At 51.4% G+C, this 12,108-nt stretch overlaps 1 protein-coding gene across 6 annotated transcripts in view; it reads left to right on the forward strand.

Annotated features, from left to right (window-relative positions):
* Positions 1–12,108, forward strand: part of CHD5 (chromodomain helicase DNA binding protein 5) — a 71,253-nt gene that overhangs the window by 36,420 nt on the left and 22,725 nt on the right. For 5 of the 6 annotated variants that reach the window (XM_037828670.1, XM_037828671.1, XM_037828672.1 and 2 more), the window contains 6 exons: positions 2,865–3,002; positions 3,087–3,208; positions 3,974–4,159; positions 4,550–4,691; positions 5,786–5,917; positions 11,071–11,188. In XM_037828670.1, coding sequence (XP_037684598.1) covers positions 2,865–3,002; positions 3,087–3,208; positions 3,974–4,159; positions 4,550–4,691; positions 5,786–5,917; positions 11,071–11,188 — 838 coding nt within the window. The remainder of the gene's footprint in view (positions 1–2,864; positions 3,003–3,086; positions 3,209–3,973; positions 4,160–4,549; positions 4,692–5,785; positions 5,918–11,070; positions 11,189–12,108) is intronic. The other variant, XM_037828673.1, reaches the window with a different exon arrangement.

The raw sequence follows: 12,108 nt of genomic DNA on the forward strand, positions 1-12,108 counted from the left end.
ACTTTAGTAGTAATTGCAGTATATTTTAAAAGATTAATTAGTGGACTTTATTTTTTTTTTAATTCAGTTTTATTGAGATATATTCACATACCCTACAATCATCCATGGTGTACAATACACAGTACCATCATATAGTTTTGCATTCATCACCCCAATCTATTTTTTTGAACATTTTCCTTATACCAGAAAAAGTAAAAATAAGAATAAAAAATAAACGTAAAAAAGAACACCCAAATTATCCCCGCCATCCCACTCTATTTTTCATTTAGCTTTTGTCCCCATTTTTCTACTCATCCATCCATACACTGGATAAAGGGAGTGTGATCCATAAGGTTTTCACAATCACACTGTCACCCCTTGTAAGTTACACTGTTATCAAGAGTCAAGGCTACTGGTTGGGAGTTTGATAGTTTCAGGAATTTACTTCTAGCTATTCCAATACACTAAAACCCAAAAAGGGATATCTATATAGTGCATAAGAATGTCCACCAGAGTCACCTCTTGACTCCATTGGAATCTCTAAGCCACCGAAGCTTTATTTTGTTTCATTTCACTTTCCCCTTTTGGTCAAGAAGATGTTCTCAATCCCATGATGCTGGGTCCAGATTCATCCTTAGGAGTCATATCCTGCTTTGCCAGGGAGATTTACACCCCTGGGAGTAATAGACTTTATTTTTAGAGCAGTTTTAAGTTTATAGAAAAATTCTGAAGAAAGTAGAGCGGTCCCATATATGGCTCCCCAACCCCATGCAGTTTCCCTATTGTTAATGTCTTACCTGACTGTGGTACTTTTGTTACAACTAATAACCCAATTTTGATGTGTTATTTATTTTTCACAAAATCCAAGCTTTTCACTGGGAGTCACTCTTTGAGTGGTGGGGGTAGATGGGTTTTGACAAATGCGTAACATCACGCACCCACCTTTAATGGCTGTACCCTGCAGAGGAGCCTGTCTGCCCTAAAAAGGCCCTGTGCTCTCCCTTGTCACCCCCAACCCAGGTCAACCACTGGTCTTTTTACAGTGTCCGGAGTTTTGCCTTTTCCCAAATGTCTTTTAGCTGTAGTCTCAGTCTACCGGCTGTCCAGACTGGCTCCTGTCGCTTGGCAATGTGCCTTTGGGGTTCCTGCATGTTTTTATGGTTTGAGAGCTGTTTTTTTTTCACTGACCTGATTACTACTCCGTGGTTTGGATGGGCCCCAGTTTGATTATCCGTCTGCCCATGGGAGGGCATCTCGGCTGCTTCCAGTTGTGGTATTTTTCATTCATTGCATCACCCCATCTCTTGCGGGCACTGGGTCCTGGGCCCCCCGAACCCCCCAGCTCGGTGGCTGATGTTTTCCTTGGCGGTCCCAGGCTGGCCAGGTCTCAGGGCTCCCTGGGATCTTTGCAGGATCCCAACTGTACCTCCTTTTTTAAAAAAAAGTTATTTAAGTTTGTTTTTATCTTATTTACTTCTTTTATCACTGTAACTTGCATCTAAATATAAAATTTGCCATTTTAACAATTTTTAGGTGTACAATTCAGTGGCATTACTTGCTTTTACAATGTTGAGCCACCATCACCACCATCCGTTGCTAAAACGTTTTCATCCCCGTGACCAGAAACTCTGTCCCTGTTTGGCTGTCACTCCCCATCTCCCTGGCCTGGCCCCTGGCTGCCCCGATCTCCTTTCTGTCTCTGAGAGTCTGCCTGTTCTCGATATTTCCTATAAGAGGACTCAGGCAATATTTGTCCTTTTGTATCTGGTCGGCTTCACCCAGCATCGGGTTTTCAAGGTTCATCTGTGTTGTCGCCTGGATCAGAACTTCCTTTCTTTTCATGGCTGAATGACACGTCACCGTGTGGAGAGACCACCCTTTGTTTACCATTTATCTGTCAATGGACGCTTGGGTGTTTCCCCGTGTTGGCTGCCGTGAACATCGGTGTACAAGCACACGTCCGAGTCCCCGCATTCAGTTCTTTAAGGTATTATCTAGGATTGGAATTGCCAGATCTTAAGGTAATTCTGTTTAACTTCTTAAGGAACCAGCAAGCTGTTTTCCACAATGTCTGCACCGTCTTACATCCCCACTAGCGATGGACAGAGTCTCCCGTTTCTTGGCGTCCTCACTGACACTTTGTATTTATTTTTTTCGTAATAACCGTCCTGGTGGGTGTGAGGTGGTGTCTCATTGTAGTTTTCATTTGTGTTTTTCTAGTGGCTAACTGTGTGGTGCATCTGTTCGTGTGTTCATAGGCCATTTGTGTAACTTTTTAGGAAAAATGTCTCTTCGAGTCCTTGGCCCCATTTTTAAATCGTGGTGTTTTTTGGTTGTTGGGTTGTAGGAGTTCTTTATATATTCTGGATGTTAAATCCTTCTCAGATACATACTTTGCCACTATTTTCACCCATTCTGTGGTTTGTTCTTTAACTCTCTCGGTAGTGTCTTTTGATGCACAAAAATTTCCAGTTTTGAGGAAGTCCAAGTTATCTATTTTTTCTTTTCTTGTTCCTGCTTTTGGTGTAAAATCCAGGATACTGTTGCCTAATGTGAGGTCCTGAAGATTTTCCCTTATGTTTTCTTCTAAGAATTTTATGGCTCTAGCTCTTATATTTAGGTCATTGGTCCACTTTGAGTTAATTTTTCTATGTGGTGTGAGGTAGGGGTCTATTGTCATTCTTTTGCATTTGCACATCCAAGTTTTCCCAGCACCATTGGTGGAAGAGACTTTTCTTTCCCCATTGAGGGGACTTGGCACCCCTGTCAAAAATCAGATGGCTGTGGCCATCGGGGTTCACCTGCTCCTCAACTCTTTGTCGCTCAAGGCTTTGATCTTCTCCCCTCTCAGTTCTCTCCTCCTAAACTCTCCTGTTCCCCACCAGAAAGAGGTGCAGATCAAATTCCACGTGCTGCTGACCTCCTATGAGCTCATCACCATCGACCAGGCCATCCTGGGCTCCATCGAGTGGGCCTGCCTCGTGGTGGACGAGGCCCACCGGCTCAAGAACAACCAGTCCAAGGTGGGTGGCGCTGGCCCCGGGGCCTGCCTGGGGGTCCCGGCTACCCAGTGCCCCGCTGACAGGTCCCTCTTCCCTCCCCTACAGTTCTTCAGGGTCTTGAACAGCTACAAGATCGATTACAAGCTGCTGCTGACGGGGACGCCCCTTCAGAACAACCTGGAGGAGCTCTTCCATCTCCTCAACTTCCTGACCCCAGAGAGGTTCAAGTGAGTCCCTGGGCTTGGTGAGGAGCTGGGCCGAGGGGCTGGGAGGGCGCCGGGGCAAGGGCCAGCATCCGTTCTGGCTGGGTGACCCGCTTGCTGAGCCTCGGCTTCCTCATCTGTAAGATGGGAGCCTCACATGCCCTGGTGAAGGACGGGGTGCAGCGTTGGCCCCTGCCAAGCACTGAGTAAACGTCAGCTGCACGCATATTGTCACTTTCCTTGGGTTCCTTGGCTCTGCCCTAGGAGACCAGCCTGGGGGCTCCCCATGGGCCCCTTTCTCTGTCCCCCTGCCCCTTCTCGGCCACAGCTGTGTTTCTCGTTGCTTCTGCTCCACAAAGACCTGATGGAGGCAATAGATGGCAGCTGTGGGAAGCAGAGATGAGAGGGTGGGGGTGGAAAAGGGGTCCGAGAGAGAGCACCAGCTAGCGGAAATCCTGGGGTCTCCTTCCCCTGCTCACTCAAGGCCTGGGGAAAGCACTGGCCTCCTTGTCTTCATCTACTCCCCATTTTCCTGCTCAGAATGGGGGGTTCAGGGTGAAGAGTATGGACTCAGGAGATGTGGAGGTGAGGGAGGGCTTTGGTACAGCTGTGATCTTTAACCTTGGGCACTCACCAGTCCCACCAAGCTCACATCCATGGCAGTTTGGGGGATCGGGAGGTGCTGTGGCTGTGATTTGGGAGGGCACGGCCTAGACAGAGAGTGAGAGTTGACCCAGGGCCGTCTGGGATCTCCCCACTCTGGCATCTGCCTCCTGGCTCTTATCCCAGCTCCTTCCGCAGCAACCTGGAGGGCTTCCTGGAAGAATTTGCCGACATCTCCAAGGAAGACCAGATCAAGAAGCTGCATGACCTCCTGGGGCCACACATGCTGAGGCGGCTCAAGGCAGATGTGTTCAAGAACATGCCGGCCAAGACGGAGCTGATCGTCCGCGTGGAGCTCAGCCAGATGCAGAAGTGAGCTCCGAGCACGGCTGGTGGCAACCCTTGGCCCCAGGAACATCCTGTCCACCTCCCCGTGCTGTTGCCTCTTGGCTGCCCCTTCCCTAGAGGACCCCTCCCTGGGCCTTGCCTCTCGCTTCCTCCTTGGGGCCTCTTGGACTGCAGTGACCACGGCCTGAGGCTGCCCAAGTTCCAGCACTTTCTCCAACAACTTTCTGGGTGACTACAAGCCCATTAGTTCACCTCTGGGGCTCCCCTTGATCTCCCTGAAAGTGGGTGCGGGGCCCCCAGCCCTCAGCCTCCCTGCAGAGCAGAGCGGGGTGCCCGTGGTGGGGTGGGGGACCTCTCAGAGGCTGCCCAGGCACAGGTGTGTCCAGCCCGCCTTCCCTCGGTGCCCTCACGCAGGAAGTACTACAAGTTCATCCTCACACGGAACTTCGAGGCGCTGAACTCCAAGGGGGGCGGGAACCAGGTGTCCCTGCTCAACATCATGATGGACCTCAAGAAGTGCTGCAACCACCCCTACCTCTTCCCCGTGGCTGCCGTGGTAGGTGCCGCCTGGCTGCTGGGAGTGGGGAGGGTGGGGAGGTGTTTGTGGCCAGTGGGGTGCATTCCCCGTGGCCGCCGTGGTTGGTTCCACCTGGTTGCTGGTGAGTGGGCTGGGTGAGTGGGGTGGGTGGGGTGGGAGGGGGAGGAACCCATGGCCACCCTGGTAGGTGCCCTCTGGCTGCCGTGGCAGGTGCCCATGGCCATGCTGGTGGGTTCCCTGCAGCCGTCATGGTGAGTGCCTGTGGCCTGTGTTGGGTGCCCGTGGAGCAGAAGCTCAGCTCCTGCCCTTCCCCTGAGAACGAGGACCTGGAGAATATTCAGGAATCCATCTGCCAGGAGAAGTTTCCGAAGCCCTGCCCCTGTCTAGTGCTCAGGCCCCCTCCTTCCTGTGGACTGTAAAGCCAGGGAGGCATGAGGTCACCCCGAGGCCCTCCAGCTTCAGCGTTGTGGGACCCCTGGGAGGGTCCCCGGGGCTGACCTGGCTGCTCTCTGTGCCCGAGGGAGTCAGGAAGTCCTAGGCTGGGGCTCTGGAACCTTGTTTCTAACCAGCTCCCCGGGCGTTCTGACGTGCAGCTGTGGGTGCAGCCCCAGACCATGGTCAGACACACCCAGCAGCTCTGTGGTCTCAGGGAAGTTAATTACTCCCTGCGGACCCTCGTTTTTTCCCTCTGTAAAATGGGGACAGTAACCCTTCTGGAAGGGTCATGATGAGGTCAGATGAGATGGGGTGCCCGGCACATTGCATGCTCAGTGAACGTTGGCTTATGGCCATTGCTGTTTTGGCTCATTTAAACCTTGTATGGTTGACACCCTGCCCCACAACGAGAAGAACAAGCAGATCAGCCGTGGGAGGCTGTGCATGGGGTCCTGGCTCGGAGGCAACCCCAGATCGTTTCATTGCTCTCCGTGTGGCCCAGGGTTTTGCTGGGACTTGCCTCCTGATTGAGGTTCTGCCCCTGCCGGGACCCAGATGGGGGTATTCCCTGGGGGTACCTTTTAGTGACCAGCAGCCACCAGGCCGGCTTAGCTGAAGCCACCCCGGGCCAGAGAGGAGAAGGAAGCACCCGGGGTCACCTTCTGCTGTGTCCACAGGAAGCCCCCGTCTTGCCCAATGGCTCCTATGATGGCAGCTCCCTGGTCAAGTCTTCGGGGAAGCTCATGCTGCTGCAGAAGATGCTCAAGAAGCTGCGGGATGAAGGGCACCGCGTCCTCATCTTCTCCCAGGTGAGTCACCCCGGGAGGCGGGTGGCTGCTCTCCCCACCGCCTGACCCTGCCTACTGGGGAAGGAGGCTTGCTGGCAGAGAGGCACCGCATCAGGGCCTGAAGCTGTTGCCAGGTGGGTCAGTCTTGGCATTTCAAAGGTCATTACCTGTGCCCGGGTGTGATGCAGCGAAGGAAAGCTGGCTGAGTGTGACACCCAAAGAGCACAGGGTGCATTGGTTGTAAAGACCAGCATAGCCCCAGTCCCCCACCTCTTCTGGCCTGGCTCCCCTGTGGCAGCGTGCTCTCTGCCTGTGTCCGGGCTGTTCCTTAGTGCCCCTGCCCCTTACCTCTGCAGCCTGGCTTCTCATCAAGGTGGGGATCAGGGGTCGGTCTGGGAGGAGCCCCAGGGCAGGGGCAGCTCCAGGAGGCCCTCGGTGCAGCTCAAACCTGGGATTGTGATTGCCGTGATGCTCTTTGGGTCATCAGAGGCAGAACTGTGCTGCCTCAGAGGCTTGCTCCTTTGTTCTGACTCATTTGTCCCTTCGTCCGTTTGCTTGCACCCATTATCCACCAGGCTCTGTGTTAGGCATTTGGGGATGGGGCTAAATGACCGAGTCCCTGTCTTCAAGTTCTCAGTATCTTATGGGAGAGAGAGAGGGCAGGAGACAGTTCCCTGACCCTGTGGTCAAAGGGTGGAGGTCACAGTGGTGATGCCACATTCCATCCCTATTGGTCGTGGGGCTAAAAACCCAAAAAAATTTATGTTGGGACTGAGCCAGGCCCCATATGTGAAGCCAGAGACTTTCTTCCATGTCTGAAAGTTGCCTGAAAATAGCCGTTGCTGTCCGCAGCCCTGGACTGTGCCTGGGGCTGCAGGAGGCTGAGACACATGGGGGCAGCCCACCAAGACTGTGAGCAGGAGCTGGAGCAAGTGGGGGGCCGGCTCCCCTGGGACCTCTGCCAGGAGAAGACCCAGCTCTGGGCCGAGGCCTCAAGGGACCAAGTAGAGGGAAAGTGACAGAGTGAGACCCAGCTCTCCGATCCAAACAAGCCTGCTCACTGCCATTCCAAAACCTGTGGCTAAACTGAATGTTAAGAAACCCGCAAAACAATGAGTAGAATCCAAAGGAAAAGAAAATAATAGAACAGCCTCCAAAAGACTTTAAGTAAACATGTTTGAGAGCCTCAGAAGTAATGGAGCAACACCCTTAAATAAAAAAGAAATTAAGCAAAACCAGGAAGAAATGAAACAGGAACCACGGGATAAGAAAAAGATCCGCATAGGAATTTAGTCATTTGTTCTAGTTTGCTAATGCTGCTGGGATGCAAAACACTGGAGATGGATTGGCTTTTATAAAAGGGGGTTTATTTGATTACACAGTTACAGTCTTAAGGCCATAAAGTGTCCAAGGTAACACATCAGCAATCGGGTACCTTCACTGGACGATGGCCAGTGGTGTCCGGAAAACCTCTGTTAGCTGGGAAGGCATGTGGATGGTGTCTGCTCCAAAGTTCTGGTTTCAAAATGGCTTTCTCCCAGGATGTTCCTCTCTAGGCTGCAGTTCCTCAAAAATGTCACTCTTAGTTGCACTTGGGGTATTTGTCCTCTCTTAGCTTCTCTGGAGCAAGAGTCTGCTTTCAACAGCCATCTTCAAACTGTTTCGCATCTGCAGCTCCTGTGCTTTCTTCAAAGTGTCCCTCTTGGCTGTAGCAAGCTCCCTCCTTCTCTCTGAGCTTATACGGTGCACCAGTAATTTAATTCAGACCCACCCTGAATGGGTGGGCCAACACCTCCATGGAAATTATCCAGAGTCATCACCCACAGTTGGGTGGGGCACATCTCCATGGAAATACTCAAAGAATCACAATCTATTTAACACTAATACGTCTGCCCACACAAGATCACATCAAAGATAATGGCGTTTGGGGGACATAATACATTCAAACTGGCACATTCTACCCCCTGGATCCCAAAATGACATTATCTTTCCATATACAAAATACATTCATCCCACAATATCCCAGAAACTTAAATCATTTCAGTAACAATAATTAAGTACAAAATTCCATCAAATCAATTACAGGCGTGGTCAGTCCTAAGGCATAATTTTCCTTTAGCTGTGGATCTGTGAACTTAGAACAAGTTATGTGCTTCCAATATACAAAGGAGGGACATTCATAGGATAAACATTCCCATTCATAGGATAAACATTCCCATTGCCATAAGGAGGAAGAGTAAGGAAAACAGGGTTCACAGGACCGAAACAGTTCCTAAAACCCGCAGGACAAACTCCATTAGATTTCAAAGTCTGAGAGTCATTTACAGAATGTCATTGCATCCTTGGGGCCTGAGGGAGCAGGAGCCTAACCCTTCCTAAGGGCCTTTGTGGCAGCCCTTTCCTCTCCAAACGCTGGGGTGAGTTCTCCAACAGATCCACACATTGGGGAGACCACCTACTCGGCCCCACCCTCCTCAAACATCGGGGCAGCACCCGGATTCCCTTACATCTCTGGGGCACACGCTCAACCCCTTCAGAACAGTGTGGTGGCAGCCAGGCTCTCCCCAATTCCCTGGGAATGTGCTCCACCCTCTTTGGGGCTTGGGGTGGCAGGACATTTCCTGAGCATTGAGGTGGAAGGCCCGCTCTCGACCTCCAGGGCAAACTCACCCTTTCCATGTGTGTGGGCCACTCTGCTCTCCCAGCCTGAGACCTCTTGACTCCAGACCTCAACCTCCATGGCTCTGTCTTTGAAGAAATTTTTCCTTCAGTTTGTTCCTTGTCTGTCTCCTCCAGTCCAGACCGGCAGTAGCTCTGTCTATAAAGTTCTCACAAAAATTCTGTTGGCTTCGCATAGGGGTCAAAGCCATCAGACAATAGGACTTTCCACAAATCCTTTCTGCTTAACTCCTTTTCCAATCTTGGCTTGTACTGAAATGTGGGCTGGGTTCCATGTTTGGTTACATCCTCATGTTGGACTGTAGCTTCTGGGATTCCACCCCCTGGAAGCCCATAATTTTCTAAGCCATCAGCTTCTGGTTTCTTTGAACCCAAGAGTTCAGTTCTAAGTTTATCTCTGTCCTTTAGCCTTTAACTATAAGCTGCAAGGAGAAGCCAGGGTACATCCTCCACACGTAGTCTGGAGATCTCAGCTAAGTATTCCAGGTTGTCGCTTTCAAATTCTTCCTTCCATCTGACACCAGGACTCAATTTTGCCAAATTCTCTGCCACTTTAAAACAAGGATCACTTTTCTTCCAGTTCGCAACAACACATTCATCATTTCTGTTCAAGGCCTCGTCAGAAGTATCTTTAGAGTCCATATTTCCATAAACAGTCTCTTCAAAGCAGTTTAGGCCTTTTCTATCAAGCTCCTCACAATTCTTCCAGAATCTTCCCCTTATCCATTTAAAAAGCCTTTCCAACATCTTTGGTATTTGCAAACTCAGCAGCAAAAGCACCCCATTTCTCTGGTACCAAAATCTATTCTAGTTTGCTAATGCTGCCGGAATGCAAAACACCAGAGATGGATTGGCTTTTATAAAAGGGGGTTTATTTGGTTACACAGTTACAGTTTTAAGACTATAAAGTGTCCAAGGTAACACATCAGCAATCGGGTACCTTCACTGGAGGATGGCCAGTGGTGTCCGGAAAACCTCTGTTAGCTGGGAAGGCACGTGGCTGGTGTCTGCTCCAAAGGTCTGGTTTCAAAATGGTTTTCTCCCAGGACGTTCCTCTCTAGGCTGCAGTTCCTCAAAAATGTCACTCTCAGTTGCACTTGGGGTATTTGTTCTCTCTTAGCTTCTCTGAAACAAGAGTCTGCTTTCAGTGGTCGTCTTCAAACTGTCTCTCATCTGCAGCTCCTGTGCTTTCTTCAAAGTGTCCCTCTTGGCTGCAGCACCTTGCTCCTTCTGTCTGATCTTATATAGTGCACCAGTAATTTAATTCAGACCCACCCTGAATGGGCGGCCAACACCTCCATGGACATTATCCAATCAGAGTCATCACCCACAGTTGGGTGGGGCGCATCTCCATGGAAACACTCAAAGCATTACAATCTAATTAACACTGATAGGTCTGCCCACACAAGATTACATCAAAGATAATGGCATTTGGGGGACATAATACATTCAAACTGGCACATCATTGAAATAAAACGTTTCGAAATTCTGGATAGAATCCCAACATGCTGGGTGAGGACATGATGAGTTGGAACCCAGCACTGAGATCTTTCTCCAGAGCACAGCAGAGAGAGACGGAGATCAAAATGCAAACTGCAATTGAGGGCACCTCGAGACTCTCCAGCCATCATCTAATAGGAGTCACAGAAGAAGAAATAGAGGGAATGGCGAAGAAGCAGGATTTGGTGAGTTTGCCAGACTCGAAGACACAAAGTCTCAGATCCGAAGTGTGCTTGGGAGGACCAAGCAAGAGAAATTAAACTAAACTAACCCCAACACATCTCAGTGAAGCTGACACACTCCAGACCTAGTGCCTACAAAAGAATGGCGGACAGACTGTCCTCAGGCTTCTTGCTGGCAACAGTAGGGGGCGGGAGACAATTGCAAAATCTTCGATATGCCGAGGGGAGATAACTGGCTACCAATAATTTTTTACCCAACCAAACTATCCCCCAAGAGTGAAGGGAAATAAACAGGGGTCTTCGGGGCTCAGAAAGGACTGCCCCCTCTTCCTGTGGGAGGAGTGAAATCAGGGAAGACTTCACAGAGTTCTCTAGGCAGGAAGCGGGTGGTGGGCAATACGAGGAGGAAAGCCCAGGTCCGGCGGAGCCTGTAGGTAGTCTGGACTGGCCAGAGAGTGTGAAGGAGGCACTGGGAGGTGAAGCCCAGGTCGGCTGGGCCAGCAGAGCCTTGAATGCCAGGACAAGGAGCTGGGAGTTTCTTCTGGAAGATGTCTGAGCCTGGAAGGCTCAAACTCAGCTGTGTTTTGGGCAGAGGGCGTGGGACTGGTGGGGAGGATGGGTTAGATCCAAGGCGAAGAGGTTGGCAGCTGTGCTCTTCTCCAGAGAATCCTGTGTCAGGCCTGTCTGGGTCCCAGGTGTCCCCCCACTCAGCAGGCTGCTCTGTCCTCCCCTAATTGGGGTGGGATCCCTGCCCGCAGCCCCCTGGGGGTCCCCGCTTGCAGCAGCCCCTCAGGCCTACCATCTTCCCCGCAGATGACCAAGATGCTGGATCTCCTGGAGGACTTCCTGGAGTACGAAGGCTACAAGTATGAGCGGATTGACGGTGGCATCACAGGGGGCCTCCGGCAAGAGGCGATTGACAGATTCAACGGTACCCTCACCCCTGCCCTGGAGTTCTCGACAGGGATCCCACCTCTGCTTGTTCTCCCGGGCTACGTTCTGAGACCACCCCACTGATGTTAAGATTAGATGTCCTCAAACAGCTGAGGAACGAAAATCAGTCCTTAAGTTGTAGCAGCCTCTTCCCTAGTTTCAAATGTTAAAAGGAATTCATTCCATGGAAGCTTCCGGAAGACTGCTGGGGTTCAAAGGGCCCAGTAGATAACACCTGTTCCAAAATGAGTTATATCATGACAAGGTGAAAGGCGGATGGGCAAGCAAGATATCACCTTTGTTGCCAAACGAAGCTGATCCCGAGGGTCTAGCTGGCACACGTGGGCTTCTTGTATGGACCCCCGGCCAAGCCCCCCAGGTACAAGCAGAGCTGGGCACAGCCTGCCGCTGTAACGCAGTGAGGAGGGGCAGGGCCGAGGATGTGCTCCCTGTGGCCGCCCACTTCCAAGGGGAAAGATGGAGAGGAGGCCAGGGCCCCACACCCAGCTACTCCTTATCCCAGCCTCACCCATCTGCCAGTGCCCCCCTCCTGGGAGGAGAGGCGAGGGTGGAGAGCCAGGACAGTCACTCCACAGAGCTCCCGCCTCAGTGAAGGAAACATCCAGAAAGGGGAAATGGGCAGCTGAATTGGGGGTCTCTCTAGTGGCAGGTTTGTAGCCCCTGGTGATGGGTGCTGCTTCCCTGGGGCTCGTGGCTGTTTCCAGCCTCCATCCTCAGGAAGAACAGGGGCTGTGTGGTGGGTGCCCAGGGCAGCAACTCCCATTGCCCACCATATGCCAGAGAAAGGGAGGTGCAGCCTGTGCAGAGCTTTAAGACCCAGGCGTGGCGGTGCATTTGGTGGGCTGGGAACCCGTGGTCAATCCCGTTGCCAGTCCCAGGTCTCCTGACAAAGGGCCC

This window comes from Choloepus didactylus, chromosome 2 (assembly GCF_015220235.1).
Source record: "Choloepus didactylus isolate mChoDid1 chromosome 2, mChoDid1.pri, whole genome shotgun sequence".
NCBI classification, from domain to species: domain Eukaryota; kingdom Metazoa; phylum Chordata; class Mammalia; order Pilosa; family Megalonychidae; genus Choloepus; species Choloepus didactylus.